Below are 15770 nucleotides of genomic sequence, written 5' to 3'. Positions count from 1 at the left end.
TGTTATAAACGTGATCAATATTTTATATTTTTTATCAAAGAAATTTATTTTTAAGTTATTTTTTTGTAGTTGTATTAGGCTAGTGAAACAATTTTTTGTTAACCTATTGAAACAAATTTTAAGAATCTTGTGGAAAAATAAACTTACAATAGATGAAGAAAATGTACTGAGAGAAAAAGGATACTTTTCATACAAGAATAATTATTCATAAATTTCAATTTTTTTATCTTCAACTAATTTTGATTGATAATTGTATAATAAGTTGATTTGGTTTGAACTTTATGAGAAACACCATAACTTATATCAGACATGTTAATGATTTCTACATAATTTTTTTACAAATATGATATATAATACATTAGTTAGAATCGTACACGAAATAAATATTTGACTATTTTTATTAATTAATTAATTAAATAAAATTTATGTATTTATTATTATTATTATTATTATTATTATTATTATTATTATTATTATTATTATTATTATTATTATTATTATGTCTTTTGTGTATTTTCTAGATCAAATTTTGACGAAAATTATAATATATTTATTATAATTCATATATAAATTATACACATAAAAAAATTTCCCTTGTGTGTTAATAAAAAAATGATTTTTTATTAATAAATTTGTTAAAAAAACATATATTTCATTAATAGTGTGTATTATCATGAATATCTCTTAAATAAAAATTTGAAGAAAATAATAATACACTAATGCAAACAAAAAAAAATTATTAACAATTATAATTTTTTTGCATTCAACGAATTATAATCGATTAAGAGTCTAATAACTCGATTTGGTTTGATATTTAAGAGGAAAACCAGAAATAACAAAATAAATATTAGTTCTATTTTTGCAATATTTTTCACAGAATCTTTTCAAAACAAAATTTATGAAGAATATTTTTTATACAAAGCATATACATAATAAATATTTATAATTGATTAATTAATTAGAAAAAGGCCTTTTACAAATCAATTAATTAAAAGATAAATATATATCTCATTAGTAATGAGTTAGTTGAATTAATGTCTTTTACATAAAAAAATTGTAGAATATTACACATAATACAATAATTAAAATTTTCTGTATAAATTATACACTAAATAAATGTTTGTTATTAGTCAACTAGATAAAAGATGGTATTTCATTAATCACATAGCTAAAAAATCTATTTATTACTTTGTCTCTTGAGTATCTTCTAGAAAAATTTTGAAGAAAATTATGATGTAATTTTTATATTTTTCTATAATATACACTAGACATATTCTTTTATTGTGTATTAATTAAAATATAATCTTTTACGAATCAATTAATTAAAAAAAATCTATATTTCACAAATATTGTTGTTTATCTTGATATATCATAAATAAAAATTTGAAAACAAATTATAATATATGCTATATATGTGTGTGAATGTATAAGTCTATCTATATAGGGTTAAGTATATATAAAATTATGGATCTTTTAAGGTCTTTCTCTATAAATTTTTAACCATTTTTAGTTTCTATTTATTTTTTACTATATAATATTTTGAAAATTAAACTGGACCACATAGTTCAATCGGTTGAAACGGAGAACTGGCCTATTATTTTGTCCTATTGATCTTTAATATTGTCCAAATAATAAATAGGAGGAAAATCTCCATAATCCATCAAAAATTGAAATAAATTGAAAAAGCTGATGGTTAACTAGTTCAAAGTGGTTTAAACAATAAAAAAATAAAAAAAATAAAAAGCATATTTATAAAATAATCCAAAGATATACATCAATTTTTCCATTTGAAGTATTTTGGGATTTTTACTTGATTTTGTTGTTGTTGGTGGAAGATATTTTCAATTTCTTTTAATGGTCATTTCGAAACAAATTAATGATTAAACGCTAAATATAAATATACATATAATATAGAAGATTGATATAGAAAAGTTTGGCAACAAGGTGGAAGATAATAAAATAATAATTTTATTTGTAAATGAATATTATTGTTGTAGTTGCAAATAAACATTATGATATCTTGAGTGAAGTTAACCTACCAAGTTACTTTGTTTTGAATTTTATGTAATTTTTTGTTAAATATTAGTTAATATATTGTAAGACTCATTATCAATTATTTAGAATTTGACACTTGAATTCAGACACTTCAATAAAACAGAAACCAATATTACATATCAATAATAAGTATCATTAAAGTAACTTGTAACCAGTGTTACATATCAACATAGTTTACAACTCAATTTAATGAACTATTTAATTAAATTACAACAACAATATTGAAATTGTTAAATTGTTTCCTAATACATCATGTTACATCAAATAAATAAAAAATAAAGCACTAAGTCCAAAACAGAGCTTGCAGATCATCCTCTGATACTGGGACTGAGTATCAGCCACCTTCAGCTGCTAATGTATATAAAAATTGAGGGATCAAAGACAGGTTGATCAAATGGACTTGGATCAGAGGCAGCTTGACCAGAGAATACATGGATTAGAGGCAACATGGTCAAAGAATACGTGGGCCAGAGGCAACATGAATAGAAGAACTTGAATCAGAAGCAGCCTTATCAAACGAACATGGATCAGAGGTAGCATGACCAGAGGCAAACTCTGATCACAAGCAGCGTGATTAGAAGAATAACAGCAGGGAACAACAGAGGCATAATGGAAGGAGAAAATAAAAAACAAAGTAGAAGAAGAAAAATCAGATGGCAAAGTAGAAGAATTTGACCAGAGGCAAAAACATGAAGTAATTTACCAGAGGCAAAATACAAGAAATCATAAAACATCTAACATAGACAAAAATAGAAGGAGAAATCAGAGACAAAAATACTTAGAGTTGAGAAATAGCATCAGAGGAAACATGCCTAGAAACGTAAGTTAATCATCAGAGGCGGAATGTCCAAAATCACGAGTTAGGAATCAAAGCAAGAAATAGAAAATAATTATCAGAGGTAAAAATACTTAAGTTTTTTAAACAAAAACCAAAAACATGAACCCCAAAGTTACATAATGACACACATAGGCAAACTACAGAGGCAGAGGTGAAAGAGCGTCCAAGACACGCACATTTTCCTTTAGTGACAAGATCGCACATTTAACTACCATTCTTTTCTCAAATTCTTAAGAGTGCCTAAATTTCTAATGCAACAATTATACAAAGATCAAACAAACAACATGCGTGATATTTTAAAATTATTTGGTTGCAATTTCAAAATACCTATATGCTAAAAATTCCATTTTCTCACGTTCTAAGTTCTACTTACCCGTAAAGCCCCAAAATAGTTTCTGACAAGAAGTAAAGAATTTTAGAGAATGAATTCCCAGAACCCTCATGCTAAAAGAAGTTAATGTAACATAACTCACAAATTTCTATGGACGTTCTCCCCTTTGATTTGAGTTGATTTGAAGTAGTTATCTCATTTCTCGACTCTTTACCTCTTCAGTCTTCACATATTGCGCCAATTGTTTTGGAGTTTTTCCTTGTTGTTGCTTGTCTTCTCTTCAATGTGATTTGGTCAATTATTGAAATTTGAAGGCTGAACTCGCGCATGGAATGGGTCAGGGCTAGTCTTATGAAGTTTAGTAAACTAATGTTTTTTGGAGATTTTAAAAAAGAAGGAGAAATTGAGGATTTGAGAGAGACGGTGAATAGTACCAATGAAGGGTTTCTCTGAAGTTCAGAACATAGAAAATTGAGAATCGAGGGAATTAGAGCGTTTTTTCCTCGGAAAGGAATAAATGAGAAAAAATGGAGGGAAATTCTCCTTATTGCCATTTGGACATTTTTTCATATTACCTCTTTTGTCCACTCTTAGTTTAATTAAAATTCTTTAGTCCTAAATTAATATGTTAATATTTCTAAAATCTTTATTTTAATAGATTTTAATTAAAGAGTTGTTATGTATATTATATTAAAAGAATAAAAAAAATTATTTTATCATCACCGGTTTGACCACGGTTGAACTTCAGTTAAACCTTAAACCTTGAATTGGTACCTTGAATGATTTAACATTCAGTCTGATTATTTGAACACTATAAACCAACACTAGACAAATATTTATCATTGATAAATTATTAAATGTATCATTGATAAATAGAGAGAAAAATTGATTATTTGACCTGACGTAAAGTAGAATATTGCTGGACTTCTTTGTGGTAGAACTATAAGAAAAGGAATGATATATGAAGACAATTTTAGACACAAATACTATCTAATTGTATATATTGTACATACATACGTGGCCCTGCACTCTCTTCTGCCACTTTCCATGTATTTTCTCTCATTTTCATTTTTTTTTTCCTTATTTCAATCCTTTTTTTTTTCCTCTACAAAAACAAAATGCATGCACTCATCTTCATTTTCTTCCCTAATTCCTCATTCTTCCTTTTATTTCTTTATTTGATTTTGATTTTGGTTAAACCTAAGATTATAGAGAAACATGATTTTGAAGCAAGATGAAGAGGAATGGAAAAAAAAAAAATCAAATTTTTAATGAAGTAACTTGAGCAAGAAAATCAAACATCACTATTTTATGAAGATTATGATTCGATAAAAGGTTTTGGATGGAAGATTAGATCTTCAAGAAAATGATAGGAAGATTTTATCATGCTCAAGAGATAGGTCTAAAGTGTCAAAAGTTTCGTGTACATTAAAAAAAACTCCTAACTGAAGTAAATAATTGTCCCGCCAAGATTGTTATTAAGTTGGATGAAGATGGATTGTGGTATATTATAAAATTTGAACCTTATCATACTCACGAGACGAGTCCTACAAAAGCAAGGTTGTTCAAAGCTAATAAGAAAATTAATTTGCATTTGAAGAGAAAAATCCAAATCAATGAGGATAACAAGACTTTCCAGTCTCTTGTTAAAGATGCATGAGGGCATGAAGATGTATCATTTTGCAAAAGAGATGTGAGGAATTATATTAATAAGGAACGACGTGCAGTAGGAAAGGAAGGTGATAGAAATGCCTTGATAAGCTATTTCTGTCAAATGAGAGAACAAAATTCAGATTGCTTCTATAACATAGATTTTGATAAGAATTTTCACGTAAGGAATGTGTTTTCGATCGATGCAAGAAGTAAAGCTACTTATGAATACTTTGGAGATGTTGTGACTTTTGACACAATATATTTGACTAATAAGTATGACATGTCTTTTGTTGTATTTGTTGGTGTGAATCACCATGATCAATCAACATTACTTCGATGTGGGTTGTTGTTAGGAGAAGACATAGATTCATTTGTATGACTTTTCAAATCATGGCTTCATTGTATGCTAGGAAAGGTCTTTGTGGGTATCATGACTGACCAATGCAATGCTATGAAAAATGTCCTTGGGTTAGTCTTCCCTACAACTCGTCATAGGTGGTGTTTATAACATATAATGAAAAAGATTTCTTAAAAAGCTCAATCAATATAGTGAATATAAAAAGATCAAATCTACAATAAAAAAAAAAGTTTATGACACAATCACAAAAAAAGGTATTTGAAGAAAAATTATATTATTTCATCGACAAATTTGTACTTCAACAAAATGATTGATTGAATGGATTGTATAACGAACATCATAGATGGACACCAATCTTGCTAAGGAAATATTTTTGGACAACTATGTCAATTACCAGGGAAATGAGAGTATACATTCTTTCTTTGATGGTTATATCAATTAAACGACAAACTTAAATCAATTTGTAAAACAATATGATAATGTTATTAAAAGTCGAGTAAAAAATTTTTGAAGCATATTTTAATTTGATGGATACTACAATTTATTGTGGGTCAAACTCGTCCATTGAAAAATAATTCTAAGGTGAATACACTCATGTCAAATTGAAAGAAGTTCAAACAGAATTTAGATCTAAAATGAATTGTGTTGCTTCGTTGAATATTGTGGAGGGTTGTTTTGCTACATATCATGTGTTGGAGGAGGTGTCAGTTGGAGATATGCCAAAAGAACACGTTTTGAAAGTTGTGATTAATTGAGAAAATAATGATGTCAACTGTGAATGCTATTTGTTTGAGTTTAGAGGTATTTTGTGTTGCCATATGTTATCTGTGTGTACTCAAGATATGGTTAAAAATGTGTTAGAGAAATATATTTTAACAAGGTGGAAAAAATATTAAAAGGAAACATTCATATATTAAGAGCATATATGGTGTGGTTGAATTGAAACCACAAATGGATAGGTTTGACAAATTGTGTAAGCATTTCTATGAAGTTGTTGAAGTAGCAGCAAAGTCTAAAAATGCAACTAAGACACTCCATGAAATATTATATCAATTTATTCTAATGTGCCCACTATAGATGGTACAAATAACAATGTTAAAAGAAGTTCTATTGATGCTTTAAATTCAAACAATGATAATGAAATCCGCTGCGTAAAGGTCGTCCTCCATCAAAAAGGTAAATATATGTAATTGAATAAATTTTTAAGAGGTCAAGGAAGCGAACCAAGCAAAGCCATAGCACATTATATTAAAATATATTTTTTTTTTGAAATGTGTACCATCTAAATTTTTGTTTATTGAAATGTGTAGGAGGACAATATTGAAATAGTGAGAAATCAGAACGAAAGAAACATCTGCATAGAATCATCTATTGAAACTCTCGAAAGTAACACATTGGTCCGTGTTTGTTATAAGATTGTGCTAAATAATGTTTGAATTTATGTGTGAGTGTGTGGTTGTTTATGAATTTATTAAGATAACTTATATACTTGTTAATAATAACATATGAATTGGTTGATGATAACCTATGTACTTGTTGGTGAATTATTATATTGTTTGTCGAACTTATGTATCTTGTATTTTATATTTTTATATGTTGTTTAGGTTGAAAGTAATATGTCATTCATGGATCTTTTGTCACGAATCAGTACAACTTTGTGATAAAATGTCATTCATGTTTTGCATCCTTATATAAAATGTTTAACAAATTCAAAATATGGCAACAACACACTTTGCAAAACCTTATTTATTTTTTCTTCTTCTTTTCATTCGGGTTCACAAATATATTTTGATTTACTACACTTTTAACTAGATTCCTTAGTTTATCGTTCATTCTCGTAATTATGTTTGATGTTGGTTTTGTTGAACTAGTCACATTAAGCTCAACTGTTGACAAAAATGTATTAAAATTATATCATAGAAAAATACAACACCACAACATATACAATTTATTACTTAACCAGCAACATTTTATGCGAATTTATCCTCAAAAGGGGTACTAACTCTCAAATCACATGTATATAAAATTTCAACAGTATGTTATTAACAAAATCTAATTACATAAATATTTGATCGACAAAAAAAAATTAATATCCATACCGTCAAAATAAACATATGAAGTAAAGAGGGATCATTGACAAGCTCTTGTTGGAGAACCTCCCACAAATTCATGATTGGATTCGTGCATTGGCTGATATTTACACAATTCTTCTTTCACCCATTTTACCTTGCCCTCAAGAATTGAAATCTTCTCTTCGGATTACCTATTCTCCGCCACCAATCATTGATAATCCACATAATGCACAATCTGATTTTCTTGTTCATGCAATATTTCATTCACCATGTTAAATTCAAGTTCTTCATTTGTTGTAGTTAACTCTTCAATTATTTGTCAAAACGTAAAACGATTGAAACACACACATTTTTAAACAAGTTATACAAGCAAATAATATAGATGCTTACTATGTTATTTTGAAATGCTTTAATATTGTTTTGTTCTGACACTGAAAGATTGATCAATTCAAAAATCTCGGGAATCGAAACTTGGGAACATATGCTTGACCCAAGGACAAGTGGTTGAACACCCAGATCTATGATAAATATTAATATATTTAATAAATGTATTTTATTTTAAAGAAATCACAAGATGGTTGATGATAAAAAAAAATATATACTTGTAGGACAGCTGTGTAACCTGTTATGTGTGTTTGTAAATCTACTTTTCCTTCTCTCAACACAGTTTCAATCCCACTTAAACTTTCAACTAAAATATTATACATAACTACACTCTTATTGTAGCTATGTTGAGAGTCTAGGTCATCAACTGTTTTAATTTAACGAGTATTTCAAGTCTACAAAATTTGACCATGTCAATATAAAATGCATGAAGCAATAGATCAATCCTATCACTAGTTACTTTGTCTTCTCTAAACATCAACAATGTATCACATTCTACGTTTTCATACTCTTCCAAAGGCTCACCTACTATTGGCAGTCCTAGAGCTAAACATACATAACTCAGAATAAAATGAACTATCCTACCCCTAATCTTAAATCCCCCACTACGTATATCCCACCTACTAGCCAACTCCCACAACAAATTTGTTGGCATATCTAAAACCTACTTGAGTGAGGTTGTTTGCATTTGAGTTTGTTGTTTTTCATGTGATGGTTGATGTCAAACAACATATTTCGTAAACAAACATATCTTGCACGTATTTGAAAAGTGTGAATATGTGGTTAACATTGATAAATAAATTGCAATAATGCAAATACGATTACTTGATAATACCTTACATTTTTATCATTTGTCGGTTCCATGTCAAAAAATACAACACATGAAAGTTGCTTATAAAATAAAATAAGTTACTAAACAAAGTAAAATGAAAATAATAAACACCAAAATATTAACATTGAAATAAAACAACTCACTAAAATAGCTCACTTATGACACTACCTTTGTGTAACTTGAAATAAAACAACTTATTGAAACAACTCATTTTTGTAGAAAATAAAAGTACTGTATATTGTTTTGAACTTACAAAGTGACACCAACAAACTAGAAGCATAAGCAAAAAAGATACAACTGAATAGATTCAACACCAGAAGTATAAGCACATTTACTTGAATCAAAAGTAAAAAACTCTAAACTAAAGAAGAAAAAAACACTAAACTTAATAACCAAAAACCCTAAATGAAGAAGAAGAAAAAACCTTAATCGATAACTAAAAACCCTAAATTGAAGCAAACAACAACAATGATAGAGAAAAGTAAATTTACAACGATAAGACTCGACTACCTATATACGTCGCACAACCTGGATCTTTGTTGCACAACATTTCTCTATTGCAGAACAATAACGATACAAGAAGATTTATGAGTGAAGAGAAGGTACACCAGATGACAGAGAAGACTGAAGGCCGATAGAGGGACGATAGAGAAGTCTAAGGGACGAGCGAGTGATGAGAGGGACAAGCTTGAACAACGGGAGAGAAACCTGAGAGGTGTGAGAGGGACAAGACAAATGAGAGGGGATGCGGGAAGAAAAGAAGACTGAGGGAAGAAGAGATGGTTTTTAGAAAATAACAAAATGACAAAGATGACCTCCCTTTTAAGATACTAAAATGACTAAATTGATCGTCCATTTACGATTGAAAGTCAAAGTCAATGAGGAGTATGTATGTACAATATAAACTTGTACGATATTTGAGTTACATTTGTGTTCAAAGTTATGTTTATATATCATTTCTCCTACAAGAATAAAGGAGCTATAGGTATGTGTCCTCAAGAGTGATACATGTATTGGACTTTCTAGTACGCGAGCATCACTTCCCTTGTCAATACCTCAAGCAAAGTCGTATGATATTTGACATTAATTTAGATGGATAACGTAGTTTAATTAAATATATAGTTAATAGATAATTAATGAAATAAGAATATATTTCAACATGTTAAATATATAGTTACTAGTATATTTGAACAATTAAAAATTATGTATATTTAAACACCTAAAAATTATAATTAATAATGTTTAAAATTATTGTTAATTGTGTTAATAGAAGATTAATGAATTGCGATATATTTAACAATTCTGTTATAAGGGGTGTGAAGAGAGTGAGAAGGAAAAATGCAGTCATATTTTCAATTAGGAACCTTATGGTTTGGGAGTAGAGAGAAATGTTTCTTCTCTGGGAAACTTTTGTTCTATAATACATCTATTTTCGATTGATAATACAATTTGTTTTTCTTTCTAAGTTTGGGTTCCTATTAGACAGCATGTTAGGCAATCCCTCAATAGTAGGATATTTTAATTCAGACTATGTTGGTGATATGGATGACAAAAGTTCTACAACAAAATATATCTTTACTCTTGTAAGAGAATCTATTTATTAGAAATCATCGGTTTAATCTATTGTGGCTAATGTTTACAACAAAAGTGCACTACATTAAAGTAGTTGAGGTTGCCAAATAGACTTTATGACTTACAAGACTAGTGAAGGAATTAAATGTTGAATAAAATGAAGTTCAATTGTACTTTGATAAATAAATGTGCTATTTATTTGACAAATAATTAAGTTTATCACATCAACAAATAATCAAGTTTATCACGTAAAAAAATACATTTTATTTCACAAATAATCAAAGTTATCACACTAGGACGAAATATATTGATGTGTGACTTTTCAGAAAATCAGAAAATTACTTGTTCCACTCGTCCAATTAAATTTGTCACAAGTTCAAGCATTGCAGAAACTTGTTACATATTTCAAGGTTTATAAATTATAATATCCCTCCTTGATTAGTAATAAACATAATGAAAAAAGATTACTTCAATTGTCACAATTATTAAGACTAAATATCCTTATACACAATCAAACCATATCTATGAAGCTGAAGTAATGACAATTGGATAGAAATCAAACCACTCTTGCAAAGAAAAAACCTAGTTGCCTAGTCACACATTGCTATTATTGATATTTCAAAGTTACTTTAATGTTATAGAACTATGAGGAGAGTAATGTAAATGCATATTTGTGTTGCTGCTACTTGTTGTGCATGAATGTTTCATCACTTCCACTGATTCATCATTTGTAGAAGATGCATCAAAAACTTTCACACATTCATCTCTCTCTTGTTTAATCTCTTTCATCATTGCCACCACATCTTTCATTGTTGGTCTATCATCTGACCTTGAGTTTACACATAGCAAAGCCACACCTAACGTTTGCAACATCTCTTCTATTTCAGATTCTGGTCTTGCTTTCAAGGTTTCATCTAGCACTTCAACCCCACCTCTTTTGTGTCTAACCCAATCAACTATGTGAAGTCCATCAGGTATTGTTGGATCAATTGGTTGCTTCCCTGTTAGTACTTCTAATACAACTATACCATAGCTGTATACATCACTTTTCTCTGTTATCTTCATCATGTAGCCATACTCTTCAAATATTAACATGCAGAAAAAGTAGAAATTAATGGAAAGATGTTAGTATGTAACAGTGAGATAAAGCATATATAGAACAAATAGTTTACAACCAAAGTGCAAACGACCACGATTTCAGTTGCATCACCCACATTTGGACATATTGATAAAACTGTTTTAGAAATTTGTATGCATGATAAAAGGAAATATTAAAATTTGATGTTTTTGGAAGAGTAGTACTAACCAGGAGCTATGTAACCATAAGAGCCAGCTAGAGTACTAGAAGATCTTGCAAAATCTCCATCATCAACAAGCTTTGCAAGTCCAAAATCAGCTATGTAAGGTTCAAATTCAGGGCCTATGAGGATGTTGTTGGCCTTAATGTCTCTATGAACAATAGGAGGAGCACAATCATGGTGCAAATAAGCCAAACCTTGAGCTGCTCCTAGTATTATCCTGAATCTGATGTGCCACTCCAAGCAATTACCACTTCTTTCATGAAGTAAACTTCCAAGACTCCCATTTGGCATGTAATCATACATAAGAAGTCTTGTGTTTCTGTTCCAACAGCAACCTAAGAACCTCACAATGTTCTTGTGTCGAATAGAACCGAGAGTTTTTACCTCGGCTGAAAATGAATCGCGAACTCCTCCATTAACTGCTAACTTGTCACTTTGATTATGATCATATCTTGCAGTGGCTGCCATTGTTGTTGGCCATAGTCTTTTCACAGCAATGACATCGCCATTTTCCATTTCTGCGCGATAAACTATCCCCGAACACCCTTTTCCTATTACATTGGATTCTACCAAACATTTTAAAATTTGCTCCACACAAAAGTTCACCTTTTGAAATGGTGTGAACTGCCAAGGCCATGAACCTCCACCTCCCATCTCAGAATCGTTATCATCTCGAACGATATTCCTCGCTCGAAACACCGTAATGACTCCAAAGATTGCCATTGCAACAGTCAAGGAACTGAGCAATCCAATAGCCACTTTGATCATCTCTGACCTCTTAGAATTTGAACCATTCAGCATTTTTCCCATTGCAGCATTTTCAATGAAACATGAATTATCATGATGACCATTAGGACACAAACCTTGATTTCCATCCAAATCGGTTGCTGCTAGTTGATGAAACAACCTGTTGTCTGGTAAATAACCACTGAATCTGTTGTATGAAATGTTCAAAGAAACAAGATTTTCAAGGCTTGCAAACACCATCAAATCACCTTCAAACATGTTATGTGAAAGGTCTAGAACAGAAAGCTTGTTAAGAGCTGAAATCTCTGGTGGAATCACACCAGATAATGAATTATGACTCAAATTCAAAGCAATATCAAGTGCTTCAATTTGAAAAAGTTCTGAAGGAATTTTCCCTGAGAACATGTTGCTGCTAAGGTCTAAAAGTTGAATACCTGAACATTTTCCAAGTGAAGAAGGAATTGAACCATAGAAAGAGTTTTTACTTAGAATAACTCTAAGAAGTGAACCAAGTTCACCAATACTCATTGGAACTTCACCAGAAAAGTTATTCATTGAGACATCCAAAACCTCAAGCATTGTAAGAGAAGACAAATAACTAGGCAAAACACCAGAAAGAGAGTTATTACTTAGATTCAACATTTGAAGTTCTTTACATTTTCCAATCTCTAGAGGAACCGATCCGGTAAGACGATTTTGAGACAGATCAAGGAAACTAAGGTTATTAAGAAAGCCTATTTCCTTCGGTATCTCACCGACGATTCTGTTGTTTACAAGCCGGAGTCGAATAAGCGAACTACAGTTACCTATCTCAGGAGGAATAAAACCTGAGATTTCATTAGAAATCAACAAAAGCTTAGTTAAATTCTGAAGCTTAAAAAGACCTGAAGGTAAAGTATCATTGAGTGAGTTATAAGACAAATCCAAAGCCTCAAGGCTTCTACAATCTCCCAATTCTGATGGAATACTGCCTTCAAGCTTGTTCTGCCAAGCAAAAAAAACTGTTAACTTATTCAACTTTCCAAACTCAGAAGGAATCAAACCGGATATCTCATTTGTATCTAACTGCAACTGTATCAAATTCGAAAGATTCGAAACAGAAGCTGGTATTGAACCAGAGATATTATTATTACTCAACATAAGCTCTTCAAGATTTTGAAGTTCCCCTAAACTTTGAGGCATTTCACCAGAGAAATAATTCAAAGACAAATCAAGAATCTTCAAGCTAGTACAGTTTCCAATCTCATTAGGTATTCTACCAACAAAACTATTTTGCCAAAGAAGCATTCTTTCAAGCTTATAAAGCTTACCTAATTCTTTTGGCAATGAACCAGAAAGATCATTCTCATACAAAAACAAGTTCACAAGCTCAGAACAGTTACCAATTTCTGAAGGAATTTCACCAGAAAGTAAAGTACTATAAATTGAAATTGTTTGAAGCATACTTAGTTTACCTAATGAAGAAGGTAATGAACCAGAGATTTTAGTGTCAGCAAGTCCTAACACTGTTAAATTCATGCATTCACCTAATTCATAAGGAATCTTCCCTACAATGTCTTTGTTTCCACCAGCTCTTATAACTTGAAGATTTGAAAGCTTTCCAAGTTCATTTGGAAGTGTTCCACTAAGGTTATTATCAAAAATGTCTAGGGTTTTGAGGTTAACACAATCACAAAGCTGAATTGGAATTTTTCCATTGAGTTGGTTAGAGTTTAAGGCTAAAACTTGAAGATTTTTTAAGTTTCCAATAGTTGAAGGAATTTCACCAACAAGACTATTGGAGCTAAGATCAATGAGTGTGAGATGAGGACAGTTAGCAATGTCAGGTGAGATTGTGCCAGTGAGGTTGGAACCTGAGATGACAAGCTTTTGAAGATTGGAAAGTGATGAAATGTTGGGAGGGAAAGGAAGTGCTAGTTGAAGTGATTGTATGTTTATTTCTGTTACATGGTTTTGTTGAGAGCATTTTATGAATGACCATTTGCATGGATTTGAGTCTAGAGGTGAAGGAAGTTTGGTTGAACTATTTATCCATGAGAATAAGGTGTTAAGTTCATCATTTGAACCAAAGGAAAGTGGGAGAAGAAGTGTGAACAGAAGAAGATAGAGAGTGTGGCTTGCCATTTTGCTAATGGTTGTGGTTGCTCAAGACTTGCCTCGACATTCACATTACCAATTTTTGCATGAAAAACTCAACCATATATATATATATCAACTCTTGCTTTTTTTCATTGTGTTTGTGTGTTTGTGTGTAAATCATTTAATAAATACTATTTCAACAATATTTATTGAGTGGAAAAACAAAATGTCTATGAACACATTCATCTCTATAAGCAAGTGACATTTCCACCACAATGACTTATAAAGGATGGTAGTGCAAGTGTTGAGCAGCAACTCTTTGGATGTGTCAGAATTTGGAATCCTTTTGGAATAATGTAGGGAGATTTTTATTAATGCCAAGAACTCTAAGATCAAGATCATTAGGTAAGAAGTAAATGTGGGAGCTCATATTCTACTTTGTGGGACCACATTCTCGACTAGTCATCCATACATTTGATTTTTTTGCCTTCATGTATTTTGCAAATTTTTATAAGGACTCAATAAGTAAAATGAAATAAGACTTATACTCCACAACTTAAGAGAGTCATCGATTACATTCATTTTTTGAACAAATAAATCTTTATTTTGATTAAAATACTTTTGCTGTAGTAGGAGACAAGGAGTTGAGGTGAAGTACTAGTCATTAATATAAGAAAGTTAAGACACAAATAAATAAGGGTACTCTTGTAAATATGTAATTAAAATTTTCTCAATATCTTAAAGTATAAATAATTTGAGACAAAAAAATATTAAAAGTCTTATATTGAATATTGTTTTGAGTCGGACTTAGGATGTCATAATCCAAGTTCATTAGAGCATCTACAACGGGAGTGAAAATGAGTTCGTCCGCCAGCGTGTAATTACTTAACTTCCAGTTTGTTGTGGGTTCACCGTTGGACTTGTGCCAACATGTCATCACGGTACTGTCAGGAAGGAACGGTGCTTCATAGCAGTTACCTTTTTGTTTTTCTATCTACTTTCATAATTTAATAATAATATAATTATAACCGCTACCTTTTATTAATTTATTAATAATAATAAATTTATCATTTTTTATTAATTTATAGCTGTTAACTTCTTTTTAATTTATTAAATAATAATAATTTTGTAACTATTAGCTTTTTTTTTAGTTAATATACCATCGTTAGCCTTTTTTTCTCCTTTAATTACGATTGTTAGCTCATTAATAGAAACAATTTGTTACTCATACTTTTTTTTCACAATTTTTGTTACAGAAGTTTATTAAAGTTTTTATTAACGTACTTTTTTTATTTATTTTTCTATTTAAATTGATATTTTAAGTTATAATAAAATTAAATATTAATGTATAAATTAAAGTAATGGAATATAATATAATTTTTTAAAAGTTAAACAGTAAAAAATGAATGAGTTGATTTAGGGTGATGTGGCATAGTAGAACTTGAATCATGTTGAGTTCACCGTTGGAGTAGAAAATGAGTGAATTGCTTCAAGATGATGTGGCACAGTGGACCCCATCTAAAGAACCCATATTGAGTTCACCGCTGT

The 15770-nt window shown here is 30.1% G+C and overlaps 1 protein-coding gene across 1 annotated transcript; it reads right to left on the bottom strand.

The window, feature by feature from the left end:
* Positions 1 to 10620: 10620 nt before the first annotated feature.
* Positions 10621 to 14584, bottom strand: LOC101498489 (uncharacterized). Its single transcript, XM_004515558.4, has 2 exons — positions 11402 to 14584; positions 10621 to 11174 (listed from the first exon to the last, which is right to left on the bottom strand). The coding sequence occupies exons 1-2, from the start codon at positions 14265 to 14267 to the stop codon at positions 10720 to 10722; spliced, it is 3321 nt and encodes a 1106-aa protein (XP_004515615.1). The 5' UTR covers positions 14268 to 14584; the 3' UTR covers positions 10621 to 10719.
* Between the last annotated feature and the right edge of the window lie 1186 nt (positions 14585 to 15770).

The sequence above is a fragment of the Cicer arietinum genome, chromosome 3 (assembly GCF_000331145.2).
Source record: "Cicer arietinum cultivar CDC Frontier isolate Library 1 chromosome 3, Cicar.CDCFrontier_v2.0, whole genome shotgun sequence".
NCBI lineage: Eukaryota > Viridiplantae > Streptophyta > Magnoliopsida > Fabales > Fabaceae > Cicer > Cicer arietinum.
The sequence above is the reverse complement of the archived record's forward strand: the minus strand, read 5'-3'. Positions and strand labels throughout refer to the sequence as shown.